General features: G+C 34.6%; 2 protein-coding genes across 2 annotated transcripts; both read left to right on the top strand.

Moving 5' to 3' along the window:
• Window positions 1-4,058: 4,058 nt before the first annotated feature.
• LOC133872361 (large ribosomal subunit protein uL13w-like) lies at window positions 4,059-6,457 on the top strand. Its single transcript, XM_062309861.1, has 4 exons — window positions 4,059-4,413; window positions 4,709-4,825; window positions 4,947-5,034; window positions 6,097-6,457. Exons 1-4 carry the CDS (start codon window positions 4,142-4,144, stop codon window positions 6,238-6,240), a joined length of 621 nt encoding a protein of 206 aa, XP_062165845.1. The 5' UTR covers window positions 4,059-4,141; the 3' UTR covers window positions 6,241-6,457.
• Window positions 6,458-10,764: 4,307 nt separating this feature from the next.
• Window positions 10,765-14,077, top strand: LOC133858749 (probable pectinesterase 29). Its single transcript, XM_062294216.1, has 5 exons — window positions 10,765-11,246; window positions 11,721-11,880; window positions 12,724-12,930; window positions 13,404-13,651; window positions 13,748-14,077. The coding sequence occupies exons 1-5, from the start codon at window positions 11,005-11,007 to the stop codon at window positions 13,908-13,910; spliced, it is 1,020 nt and encodes a 339-aa protein (XP_062150200.1). The 5' UTR covers window positions 10,765-11,004; the 3' UTR covers window positions 13,911-14,077.
• Window positions 14,078-14,143: the final 66 nt, after the last annotated feature.

Below are 14,143 nucleotides of genomic sequence, written 5' to 3'. Positions count from 1 at the left end.
TGTAGGACCTACAAGGATTCACATGTGAGTCATACAGATTCAATGGTTGATTTAAAAAAGTAATGTACAAAAAATGTACAAGTGATGTGCATGTAACATGTCTCTATGTTGAGTGAAAATCATAGGATTTTAAGTCATATTATCCTATATGCCATATATCAAACCATTAAATTATGCATGTCACTAGGGTTTAAAATATGCCATAGACTAAAACACTAAAATTAGGAAATGTCATTAGTCATTGTGGTATTCTTTTAAGGCTTCGATCCAATTTTTATTTAAGCTAACTAGGCCTAAAATCATCGGCCCACACAACAAAGCCCAACACTAAGAACCCATATACAAACTAGGCCCACTCCCTAAGGTGAGGGGTGTGACACATTACATCCCCTTTAAAACCCCATTTCAAAAGTCTCTCCCCTCTTGTTAAACTTTCTTTCATAACCAATTAACCACATCACAAATTAATGCATACTTAATTAGGAACAACCATATATATATATATATATATATATATATATATATATATATATATATAGGATACCAAATTAGATTCCACCAATTTACTTGTAGCTAGTAATCTAACTCGAATTGCATCCCACCTATCGATCTGAACAGGTATATGTTTCCTTTTTAGAGACAACCCAACAAGGCTGATAGACAATTATATTCAATCGTTTTTAAGTTCTATAGTAATTGCTTAATTAATTTGAAATGAGAGAACATGCAAAATACTTTCAGAAGTCAGAAGTGGTTGCATGTCCAAATTGAATAGTTATAAACTCAGAAAAATCATTTTTTTTTTTTTTGACATGTCCATATAAGAGGGGGGAGGGAGAATTCGAACTTGCTAGTGACTTCCGCTTCATGAAGCGTAGTCCCCAGCTGATTGAGCTATCCCTTGGGGACAGAATAATCGATTTGTGGTTAATTTAGTTGATATATTTTGACATGATCTACAATATTATTCCAATAATTAAAGCTAGTGTTTTCTTAACTTATAACATAATCTTGGTTAAAATTCAGTGTAAAGTAAGATGTATATATATATATATATATATATATATATATATATATATATATATATATTGGTTCTTTTATTGAAATCGGTAATGGTTTTTCACCCACATATATGGGAGCGTCCTTGCGTTTACAAGCTGACACCATTCTTTTGCAAATGTAGAGCATGCTCATAATTAAGCAGGTTCCATGTTACAGGTAAACTAAAATAGGCTGCATTTATTTAAACAAAGTTTACCTAGTTTTTTTAGACTAATGATTAATTTTTTAAAATTTAATATTTCTTTATTTATCAATTTAAGCTTATATAAATATTTTAAGAAAAAATTTCAAGACCGGAAGGGGGAGGGGGCTTGCCCTCCTCCCGACCAAATTTAACTTGCCTTTCAGTTTGCTCAAGACGTGACATAGCCTCCATTAAGTTACCTCTAGTATATGATATACACGTACCTTCATTTTCACATTCTTAAGTGAATACTCTCTAACGTAGAATTAAAAATCACCATCAGATTTTAAATGGATCACAGATTCACAATTGAATACTGGATCTAATGGTGATTTTGAGTGCCACGTTAAAGAGTGCATGTGCACTTAAGAGTGTGAGAGTGAAACTGTGTAGTACTTTTCAATATATAAACCTTGACAATAAGAGTACTAGTAGCAGATGTCCTATAAGTAATTCTATTCCCTAAAATAGGAAAAATTTGAAAAAAAAATACAAAAAATCAAGTCACAGCAATTACCCTATTTTAGAGGGTCATCCTTGGGAAGCACTGTAGCTTCCCAACAGCTTATTTTAATGGCAAAAAACGTTTGTCTCTCTCCTCTCTCTACGCATTCTCAACCTAAAAAAAAACAGCTCTCTCTCTCCTCACTCATTCAGTCATCTTCAACCTCTCTCCTTGCGGGTCTTGCCGCCGCCACCCACCTCAACTCCCACAAAATCCCCTTCCTCCTCCTTGAAGCTTCTGATGCCGTCGGTGGAGATGGACAGAGATGGACAACGACGCTCTTCCCTTCACGCCTTTGTCTCTCTCTTGTTCTCTGTCCTCTCTCATTCTCAATCAAAAACAGATGAGTGAACAAAAGAAAAAACGAAGAAACAAAGAACAGGAGAGCGATTGAGTAAAAAAGAAGATGCAGACAAGAGCGAGAAAGAAGATGGAGAGAGAGAGAGAGAGAGAGAGAGAGAAGAAGAGATTTTATGGAAAAAGAAAAGAAAAGAGAGAGACAGATGAGAGGGAGAAGAAGACAGAGGTGAGAGAACCGGAAGAAAAAGAAAAGAAATGGCATCAATGGCTTCAAAGAAGAAGAGGTAAAAAGATGCGGCAGCTTAAGGAATAAAGTAAAAAAAAAAGTAAAAGGCCAAAAATATTATTTTAATGATATAGGGAAAGGTAAAGGGAAGCTGTTGTGGAGTATTTTTGTATAGGGAAAAAAAAGATGGTTTGATTCCCTAAATTTTTCCTAAATTAGAAAAAATTGTTGGGAATCTGCTGCTAGTGCTCTAACAGGCTATCGTGTCTATAATAAGCTAGATTATATTTTTGTGCGTCTTGCAATATTTAAGAAGTTTTAGGTGGAAAGAAGCTGGACATCGAAGGTGAACCCTATTGGACCCTGAGATTTAGTATGATGTAGCGTGATGTACTGAGAAACTGAATCTACAAACACAATAACTCATAATCCTTCCACAAATACTAAAAAAAAAGTAAAAAAAAAAAAGTAATTGCAAAAAAACAGAAAAAAAAAAAAAAAAATACTCCCTAATTTTTTCTTATTGAGAAAAATGAATAATACAAAGTATGGTCGGCCAAACCATCCTTATTGAGCTTAAATAGGAGTAGGGTCACAACCCTAACAAAAAGAAGAGTGCAGAACTGCTCTTACCGCAAGTTTGACTTATGAAACATTAATTTCGATCGATCAAAGAAAACATTGCATTCTCGATCAAACGAGAATATGTACTAAAAGACCTCATCACTTTGATCGAAGCTCTCAAAAATTAGTACTTAGCTGCATGTTATATCCTTTCAATCGACTGAAATTTCCCTCTCAAGTTTCTCCATAAAGTTATTCACAAGTTGCTCTACATCAAAGTACCGTTTTGGTATATATGTCCAAAAATACTGCAATTATCTTTTTTCAACGTTTGGGGTACTGGTATAAATCATAAGATAGTTAATCATGTACTCAATTGAGATGGTTTACTTCAACCTGGACATGTTTGATTCTTACTTTAATTTGTATCCAAAGAGCTGATGACTATATTATATAATTACATAGATGGTAGTGTCAACAAGAGAATCCAGTCACCTGGGAGATTTAAGGAACAAGAGAGAAAGAAAAATTATGTAATTTTTTTGTGTATCAAAACTTGATTAATTTATGATAATTATACACCTCCCTTCTTTGATGCAGGTGAGATTTAATCTTAAATCTTTTGTAGAATGACAATAAATTGACTTTATTTGTTGAATTAGTTTACCCCAATTGAAATTTAATATCCCCAAATCCAAATATAAATGCATGTAACACAAATTCTTCTCTTAATTTGTTCCTAATTAAAGAATGGAATATAATAAAACTATTTGGTCAAGGGTGATATCTTTCAATTAGGAAGTCCTAGTTTGATCCCTAAAATGATATTTAAATTGAGTTATTCAAGAATTAATATTTTACTGTCACATCATCAAATTGTATAATAGTCGTATAGCCGTTTATTAAATAAAATTAGTCTTTTAAATTAGGCTTAGCCCTTACCCCTTACGATATTGTGAGCTTACTCAATATGGGCTTGGGCCATTAAGGTCCATTATAAAAAGTCTGTTGGGACAATGGTTCCACCGCCAAAAAGGCATGACCTAATATTGGCCCAATAAACCTCCAATTCTTCTGCCCCCGTCTTTATTAATTATCCAAACCATTCTACCATTCCAGCCGTCCGATTTTCCCTAAGTCTCATCCAACCACACAAACACATATACCCAAAACCACCCAATCATACCCTCAGCCAACATATATAAGTCCTCAAAACCCTAGCGCCTCTGTCTCGAACCCTCATTTCCCACACCCAATTTCCCCAGCCGGCCGCTTCACAGAGAAAGAGAGAAAGACAGAGATGGTGTCGGGATCAGGGATCTGCGCGAAGCGCGTGGTGGTGGACGCGCGGCACCACATGCTGGGTCGCTTGGCGTCGATCATTGCGAAGGAGCTGCTGAACGGGCAGAAGGTGGTGGTGGTGCGGTGCGAGGAGATCGCCATCTCCGGCGGTTTGGTCCGCCAGAAGATGAAGTACATGAGGTTCCTTCGCAAGCGCATGAACACCAAGCCCTCCCATGGCCCCATCCACTTCCGCGCCCCTTCAAAGATCCTCTGGCGAACCATTCGTGGGTGCGTTGCTCTCTGTATATTGGGTTTATTTTTGTGCTCGTGTTTTGTTGAAAGTTTTGATCTTAGGTTTTTGTTGGTTGTTTCGTTTGTTACCAAATTCTGAAACCCATTTGTTACATTTATAAGATATTTTTTGATCTGGGTTTTGGTTAATTGTTTCATTGGTTATACATAACCTAACTCTGAAACCCATTTGGTGCTTTTGTAAGAGATTTGCGGTTTAGGAAAACTGGGTCTTTTACACTTTCCTTTTGGTGTACGTGTGATAAATGTAAACTTTGTTTGATGTTTGTAGGATGATTCCGCACAAGACTAAGCGTGGGGCCGCAGCACTTGCTCGATTCAAGGCGTATGAGGGGGTTCCACCTCCCTACGACAAGATTAAGCGCATGGTCATTCCTGATGCTCTCAAGTGAGTTTTCTTTTTCTTTTTCACTTGAGTTTTGAGTTTTGTGTTTTGTTTTAAACTTTATTAGTTAGTTAATTGTTTTCAAATATATATGATTGCTGTTTCTGGGTTTTGGGAAATTCAGGGTTTTGAGGCTTCAAGCAGGACACAAGTACTGCTTGTTGGGCAAGCTTTCATCAGAGGTCGGGTGGAACCACTATGAAACTATCAAGGTGACAATTCGCGAGCTACTTTGTGTCATTCTCTCTTTACGTAATTTTTGTTGGTTTTCTCTAGATACTAGGGGAATGTGTATAATGTTTCAGCTCTTGGATTGGGCTGTAGTTTATGTTCCTCAGCTCCGAATATTTGAGATCTTGTAAATTTTTTAGATTGTATAGATTGTAGACGCCTTTAGGGTATGTCTCTCTTGAATACTTTCGTGTATGAGGGCTTTACCCATTTATTTGAATAAAATTATTATTCATAGAAATATCTGTATAATGTTAGTCTTGTCTTGTACTTGCTTGAATTTTGACCTGCCTCAGCTGGTGTTTCTGTATAGTCTAAGCATTTAGCGGTGGAACCATAATACTTCTGCCTCCAAATTCCAACTTATCTTTCTTAGGCCTCATACTCCACCTTGAAAATTATAAGTTTACATTTGTTTTTCAAAGCCAAGTTCTCATTTTTTTTAACTCACGGCTCAACCTTGATAGTTACAAGTCCCCTTATGGCATGTACATTTTCAATATGTATAGTACCATTAAATGGTGAAAAATGGAAGAATTGTTTAGCTACTGATACAGAGGTATTTGCTGAAATTCCATCTCTTGGTTCTGTTACCTAGTTGCTATCACCTTCTATTGAGAATACACTTCCATGGTAGGTGTTTTGACTAGTAATCTTTGTGATATCATGCGGCAATCAGATAAACAATTGTTCTTCCTGTTAACTTAAAATCTGGTTGCTTTCGGTATAAATCTGATCTCTCTAGTATTGGAATTATATTTTTGATAATGCAGATATCATATTTAACAAAATAAAAGCCATATCATATGCAGATATAATTCAGTCAAGTTAAATTTTGTTTTTATCTTAATGTGGCTTGCAGTGGCCTTTTCATATTTCATTAAATAATTTACTCTATCTGAAACTCTGTTACCTGAAAATCAAGAAGTCAGTTGCTTAGTATCATTTTCAGGATTTCATTATTAATGCTATTGTTGTCCTGTGATCAACTATTTTTGCTTGTGAATGCTTTGCTAACATTTTCACCCCATTTACCTCTGCAGGAGCTTGAGAGGAAGAGAAAGGAGAGGGCTCAGGTTGCTTACGAGAGAAAGAAGCAATTGACAAAACTGAGGGTCAAAGCTGAGAAAGCTGCTGAGGAGAAGCTTGGCCCACAGCTAGAGATTATTGCCCCCATCAAATATTGATCCGTTGAGACAAGTTTTTTTAAATGAAGAATCTGAGAGTTGGATTGCTTTTAAATTACTTTTCCATTAGCCTTTCAAGTAGATGTCATGGGATACATTGGCATGGAAATTGGGATTTCGAAATTAGCTATGTTTTTGTGTTATCAATTATCTCTTCTTTTGAGTGATGCCTGGATGCCATGATTTGAAGCTTGTAACATGATTTTGGTTTTTTCAATGACCTTCTATTACCGTTTTTATCATTAAATAGGGTAAATATAGATGGAGAAAAATTACTTATCAGATCGGTACATAAAAGCCACATGACGAAAAATTCTTCTAAGAGAAAATGGTTTATTCTTTAGTAGTCATTGCATGTGTAGAAGAAATAGACTATTGGGCACAAAGTTAAATATTTTGTTTGACAAAGCAAATGATACTAAAGAATCAAAGAGAATCCGAAATTTTAATGTATCATATGGGAAGTGCATTTCAAATCAAAAAATTTATGATTTGTTTGAAGGTATGAGTCATATGAGAGAAAATCTTGATTTGCCATACAATTTGTCTTTGTTAGAGTATTATCGGCCGCTATCTAATGAATTTTTCTAAATTTATAAAACCAAATTATTTTTTTGCTTTTATATCTTAGTACACTTAACAATAGTTTTTTAAAAAATATATATATTTATACCATTTATTTTTTACTTTTTCTTTATTTTATTTTGTTTATTTAATTTATTAAACATTGCTCTCTCTCTCTCTCTCTCTTCAAGGACGCATTCTCTCTCTTTCCTTTGATTCTCTCTCGTGAACTTCTTCATTTCCCACCTTCAATCGGTTTGTGTTGGTTGCAGAACCAAACTAAAACAACAAATCAAGGTATTTCTTCTTCCTTTCCTTGTAGTCCATTTGTTTTTCTCCAAAAATTCTTTTGCTTCAGAACCGGTATAAAAGAGCAATTTTGGACACCGAGAAACTAACCAAACGCACGAGTAGAGCACACTGGAAGAGGGCCGAGATTCACACCGGCAGAGGGCCGAGATTTGCTACTCCAGCCGCTACCAACTGCACGACAACGGTGGCTCAACCACCATGCTTCAGTCTCTCTCGCTCGGCTTGAACAAAATGCTCTTTATTCTCTTTCAATGTCATTCTTTCTCTCTCTTCAGTCTCCTCTCTCTCTCTCGTAAACGTTGTGTAGAAGAGGAACAAGTTTTGCTGACATTGCGTGAAGAAGAAGGATGATGGTGTATAGTTTTTTTTTTTTTTTTTAATAAGTATTGGGATTTGGGTTGCAATGTAGCATTTTTAAGGTTTAAAGAAAATATAGAATATCTGTTGTAGGCAACTTTTTATGACTTTTTTAAAATTTTCTCTAAATTTAAAAGAAAATTTCAAAAAAGGGAATAACTTATAAAGTGTCAACAGAAAATGTTATTAGTAATTGACACAAGATCTCTACAGAAGTATTATCTCTTCACCCTCATTAGACGACATAGAATATCACAATCTTATTAACTATATTGAAGAATGAGATTCGCATACGAGAAACAGAATATTACAATCTTATTAACTAGCTGGAAAAATGAGATTAGCATGCAAGAAACATAGAATATTACAATTTAATTAAAAAGGTTTGCTTTAATAAAAAACTAGTCTTCTTTAAAAATGTTATCTTATGGGAGAACTTATCTCTACAAACTTATTATTTTTATATTCCGTTAAAACTGTCATAGAATTAGATATTTTAGAAGCACATTTTATTTATTTTTTATTTTATTATTTTTAAGCCAACACACGGCGAAGTGATTATACAAGAAAATAGCACAGAAATGGTGTGGTTATACTTATAATTTGTTTGTTTCGGCTTAAAATAATTTCGGCATTTTACGGTATTTGACAGGGGCAAAAATAATGGTCAACAAAAATCATTTTCAATTTGACTGTAAAAGTTTCTTTAATTTTTATAAATCGTTTTCCGAAATTAAACTATTCGCCCTTGCATGCACGTTTGATATCCAATTATTAGAATTCGATAATAGTCTTTCGTCAGAATCCAGCCGGCGCTGGAATCCGGCAACATCCAGCCACCGGAATCCTGCTGATGCCCGAATCCAACGACATCTGGTCACTGTTGCCAGAGCCGACAGACCAGATTCCAGCCATAGTCAGAAGCCAGCTGGATCTGGCCAAAATGGCCAGGATCCGGCCATTTATCCGGCCGGATCTTGCCAACATGGCTGAAATTCGGTCGGCTCTGGCCAGATTCGGCTGGATCTGGCCAAAATGGCAGGGATCCGGAGGAGTTCGACCGGAATTCGGCAATTTTGACCGGATTCGGCCAAACCTGCTCGCCGGAATCCGGCAATAGCGACTAGACGTTGTCGGATTCCGACTGCAGTTGCCAGACTATGATTTTCACATTTCTTAATTTTTTTGTGCAAACCAAACGCCGAAAAATATTTTAAGAAAAAATTCTGAAAATAATTTTACCAAAAATATTTTACGACGAAAATCAATTTACGTTTGTTTCGAACATTATACAGGAATATTTTCCTAACCTTTATATAATTCAACCGAAATAAAATAAAAGTGACTCAAACCGTATGCACATAATTACTATAATCCTCACTTGTTTTTTTTGGGTCAACTCTTAGCTTTGATTCTTCGCTGCAGGCCATGGAACGCCGGAGCAAAAGCAAATTTAATAATATCCGATTTGTACCATGAAACATCCTTCAAATGCCTTTGATTTGTACCATGAAACATAAATTGGGATGCAACCGTACGGCTTTGCTCATGTAGATGGCTCTACCAATATTTTAGTGGGGTGCAATTTTGAATGTTATAAAATTTTTTGGCTTCCCTTACTACATACCAAATGGTTTTCAGATGAGATGGTCAAATAACTGATCCAACAAATAGTATCGGAGTCAGGGTCATGAATTCGAGTCGCGGGAGTATCATACTACCATGTTGAGGGAGGAATTGTTGGGATGTAACAGTGCCGCTCTGCTCACGTGGACGGCTCTTCAAATATACTTTACTATGTGCGGTTTCGAATACCATGAAAGGCTTTGGCTTCTCTCACTAGACACCAATGAATTTTCAGATAAGATAGTCGAAGGTCCGATCCAACAACATATATTACAAAGAAAAAAAAAATAGTTCTTAAACTTCAGCAAGGAGTCCATTTTATCATTGTTTCGAAGGGTCAGTTTCCATGCAACGTTATATATTGATAGTCAACTCTAATGAAAAAACTCATAAATTAGTCAACTATACGTACATGCATGCCGGCAATAGAATATTTCTATTGACGCTATGTACGTGTAAGGCTAGGAAACGATATTTTTATAATATAATTATTTCATAATGTTGACGTATCGGTCTCGATTAATCTTTAATTTTTATTTTTTATTTAACAATTACTTATCCAAGGCTGTGTTGGGTAGGACTATAAAGTTAACATTGTAGGATAAAAATGTAATTTTTCAACATTACTCTCGAATGCATATATTTTAAAGAACTAGTTTTGTCAGAACGCTCGATCGGAATCTCTGCACTAGAATGGAAAGTAGAGGATACTTGAAGTTATGATCAAATCGAGATGGGACGTACTCTCAAGCCTAATGAAATGCATCACATAATTGACAGAAAAATGCTTGAAATACTATAATTTTTATTACAAAATCATTGACAAACTGAATTTTACAACCAATTTTACAATTTGATTAAGAGATCTACCCAGGCATTTAAATCACTTAATTTGCAACTAAATTATGGATCTTAATTATAACAACCCTAGAGCATAAATATGTGAATCCCACGTAAGACCCAGCTGAATCTCACATGAATTAACCTTAACATAATCGACAATCTTCTAAATTCTTCAATGCTTAAGACTCATCAACTTCGACAGCTTGTTATAATCCATCTCTGTGACACTTTCCTTAAATGATTTTCTGAAAATTACTACCTTTAATTCCTTTAGCTTAAAACACTTACGTTTTCTTTTTTCTTTTTTTACCTTTCTCAAAAACAATTTCACCAGGAAATTATTAGAGCATGTTTGGGTAACAATTTTTTTTTATTATATTTTATTATTTTTTAAAAACATGTTTGGGCCAGTTATTTTTTAGAATTTAAATTCTACTGAGATTTTATTAAACTTTTTCTAATTTTGTTTCAGGTTCTCTAAACAATCCAAACATAATTTCAAAAAACAAGTTTTCTCGGTATTCGTAATTTTGAATTAAAAAAAAAAAAAAAAAAAAATCACGCACCCAAACGAGCCCTTACTCTCTTATGGAGAACAGTAAATATAATTTGCATAAGATGGAAAGAATATGTTAGAGCAATGAAGAGAACATTCCTTTTTGGAATTTTGTGGGCTTAGAAAGATCGAGAGGGAGTCAAGGAAGAGAATCTGAAACTTGAAAAATAAAACAATAATAGAATAGAAATTAACCTACGTACCCAAAAAGAGAAATTAAAGAAAAAAAAAAAAAAGGAAGAAAATCTTGTCCAGAATCGTTTATTTAACTCTTATTGAACACTATTCCATATTCAGACATCTGACTTTCCCTCTAAAATCCGGCCATCTTCCTCCCTTTAAGTAGAGAATTCAGCTAGCCATGCCAGGATCTTAAAAACCTTCCATACTAGTGATCTCATCCTTTTAGGGTTTGTTTTCTTTCTCCATCATATAAAAAATCAAACATCTTTTACCTTCCACAGTTGTTTCTACGTACAGTACTACTGCAGATAAAAAAAAAAAAAATGGCGTCTCTGCGATGGTACTACCATTTGTGTGCATGTATTAGTCTCATGGTGGGTTTTGAGTTAGGCCTAGTAAATGGTCAATATTACAGACAAGTCGGCAGTAAGAAGTTACCTTATCAAACGTTCACCGTCGATCAGTCTGGCCATGGCAATTTCTCCACCGTTCAATCGGCTATAAATGCCGTTCCTTCCAACAACAAGTATTGGATTTGTATTAGGGTCAAGGCCGGCACCTATAGGTATTATTTTTGTTTCACTTTTCTGTTGCTAGCTGTTCATGTTTAAGGCTCCGTTTGGGTTTATGATTTTAAAACATGCCATTTAAAAATATGATTTTTAAAAATGCAGTTAAGCGTTTGGTAAAAGCGTTATTCGGCTTTTAAAATCGTAGTTTAACTTTTAAAATTGTGCATTTTTTAAAACGCACCACATTGCCTATAATTTGAAAACGCAGTTTTTTTTTTTTTTTTTTATGTTTTCAAATTGTATTCTTTTTTAAAAAAAAGCACTCCCAAATAATACCTTCTATGTGATTTATTTATTTAAAATCCTACTTTTAGTCTACAAAATCACAATACCAAACACACTCTCAATCTCTTATATCACAACCTAAATAATATGTGCTTTATATATATATATATAATTAAACAAAAATATTGTAAGTTGTATTTTATTTTTTTTTTCTGCTGAAAAAGATTATGTTGTGGATGTAGAGAAAAGGTGATGATCCCTTATGATAAGCAATATATCATCCTAAAAGGAGAGGGAAAGAAAAAGACATGGATTGAATGGGATGATCATGACAACGTTGCACAGAGCCCTACTTTCGCCTCTCAAGCAGATAATTTCGTTGCCAAAAGCATAAGCTTTAGGGTAAGAAATTATTAATCCTTTTCAGTCTTAATTAATATAATTAAGGTTTGTTTACAATATTGAAAAAAACGATTTTTCTTTTTTCTTTTTCACAAACATGTACCTTTACATGGGGATGAGATCGATATATGCATGCAAACATGTACCTTTACATGGGGATGAGATCGATATATGCATGCAAACATGTGTAAGATATTTAATTAATGTTTTTATATCATGTATATATACATGTAAACCTAGCTAATTATGGAGGTCCAAGTCTTCACAATTAGCTCATTTTCAAATTATGTTTTTCCTGTTACCTTACACAATAAAAGAACTTTGTGCTCGTGTAGGGGTGTCAATTCGTACATGTTCGCGTGTTGAGTTTGAGTCGTTTAAAGATATAAGACTATATTTCGACCAATTTAATTAAAATTTAAATGGGTTATACCCTTAAAAACCTAACTCGTTATGTTTGTGTTGTGTTTATGTCGATTTTATGATCGAATAATAAAAGATAAAATAAAGATTTACAAAAAACAAATGTTAAATTTCTAAAGAATATGGATTGGTTACGGGAGGAGGAGTCGAACATGGGTCGTATAAAAAATTACTAGCCCTAAATGTCGCGTATCAGGTTCAGGTTATGTTGAAACATATGTATAAAACTAAATAAGTCAGCCTTAAACTGACAAACAAACCCTAACCCGCTAATTTCATATTGGGTTTGTATTAAGTACGTACTTTGCGAGTCGTATCACAAATTGCCAATCATATGCTAATACGTGCCATTACTTTTCCTTTTATTACAAAAATGACATTGTTACTTTTCCTTGTATCATAATTAACCTAATTAAACAGAATACATACAACAATCCAATTAATAATAACCCCCGAGCACCGGCGGTGGCAGCCATGATTAGCGGCGATAAATCTGCATTCTATCGATGTGGGTTTTATGGGTTGCAAGACACTTTGTGGGATGTTCAAGGGCGACATTACTACAACAAATGCACCATGCAGGGTGCTATTGATTTTATCTTCGGCGCTGGACAGTCCATTTTTGAGGTATATATATATATATATATATAAATATCATTTATTTTAATTTTGTGTATTTATTTATTAACATGTAAATTATGATCATGAGCATGCATAACTTTGTTATTAATTTCTTGGCAGGTGAAATTTTTTTTTTTTTTTTTCACATCATGTGCATTATGTTTAGAGTAATGTTATTCTTCGCGCTCATTTTTCAATCACATTCATTTTATAGCGGCTAACGTGATATGTTTTAAGTGGCTTACAATGTCAACTACTTAAAAATACAAAAGTGTAAGACACTTAAAACACGTCCATTACGCCAGTCGGTATGACATGAATGTGATAAACGAGTGTGAAATGTAGCATTACTCTTATATATGTTTAATTATACAACATTTGAAAGCAATTTAAAATAGGATTTTGGGTTAATTATGCTCTAAATTTGTTTGTATGTTATCCATTAAATAAAAATGATAGTGAGTTCTTTTTATATGCAGAACTGTTCCATAGCATATTTTGGAAAAGCTTTAGAGCCAGGTCTCTTGGGTTACATCACAGCTCAGGGAAGAGTCGGTCCATATGATTCAAACGGGTTTGTGTTCAAAGGCTGCACTGTGCATGGTTCTGGTTCGACCTACTTGGGAAGGCCATGGAGAGGCTATTCCAGGGTCATATTCTACAACTCTAATTTTTCACACATTGTAAACCCTAAGGGATGGGATGCCTGGAACTTTGTTGGCTTGGAGTAAGAACCATCTCTCAACCCTAACTTACTCTCTACTCTATTAGCATGGGACGTAAATTTCTTACAAACTGATCGAGTTGTATGCTTTACGTTCAGGCAACAATTAACGTATGCGGAGGATGGCTGCTACGGACCGGGGGAGGAGGACGCTTCCCAACGCGTGGGTTGGTCGAATAAGCTGAGCCAAGCTGATTTGAATCAGTTTACAAGCATTAGTTACGTTGACAATGAAGGATGGCTTAATGACCGGCCCTTTTAAATTGATTTTGCTTACATTTGTGCCCACAGTTTTTGTTGCGATTTCCTCTTCTTTTTCATGGTTCCATGTATTAATTTGTGAATGCTTATTTTTTAGCACGACTGTTTCAATTATGTCAAACACAGGTCCGAATTGCTGAGAAATTGTTGATACATAATCTATAATTAATGGAAGTGATTCAGTTTATACCATGTTACCCATAAAGATTGTTTTCCTTCTCCCTTCCGAATGGT

The sequence above is a fragment of the Alnus glutinosa genome, chromosome 1 (genome assembly GCF_958979055.1).
Source record: "Alnus glutinosa chromosome 1, dhAlnGlut1.1, whole genome shotgun sequence".
In the NCBI taxonomy this organism is placed as follows: domain Eukaryota; kingdom Viridiplantae; phylum Streptophyta; class Magnoliopsida; order Fagales; family Betulaceae; genus Alnus; species Alnus glutinosa.
This window is presented reverse-complemented; position numbering and strand designations above follow the sequence as displayed.

Excerpts from the sequence above, each read along its gene's own strand:
- LOC133872361 (XM_062309861.1), top strand. The coding sequence starts at position 4,142 with ATGGTGTCGGGATCAGGGATCTGCGCGAAGCGCGTGGTGGTGGACGCG. Across the intron at positions 4,414-4,708 it reads CTCTGGCGAACCATTCGTGG|GATGATTCCGCACAAGACTA; the intron begins GTGCGTTGCTCT and ends TGATGTTTGTAG. Across the intron at positions 5,035-6,096 it reads ACCACTATGAAACTATCAAG|GAGCTTGAGAGGAAGAGAAA; the intron begins GTGACAATTCGC and ends TTACCTCTGCAG.
- LOC133858749 (XM_062294216.1), top strand. The coding sequence starts at position 11,005 with ATGGCGTCTCTGCGATGGTACTACCATTTGTGTGCATGTATTAGTCTC. Across the intron at positions 12,931-13,403 it reads CTGGACAGTCCATTTTTGAG|AACTGTTCCATAGCATATTT; the intron begins GTATATATATAT and ends TTTTATATGCAG. Across the intron at positions 13,652-13,747 it reads TGGAACTTTGTTGGCTTGGA|GCAACAATTAACGTATGCGG; the intron begins GTAAGAACCATC and ends CTTTACGTTCAG.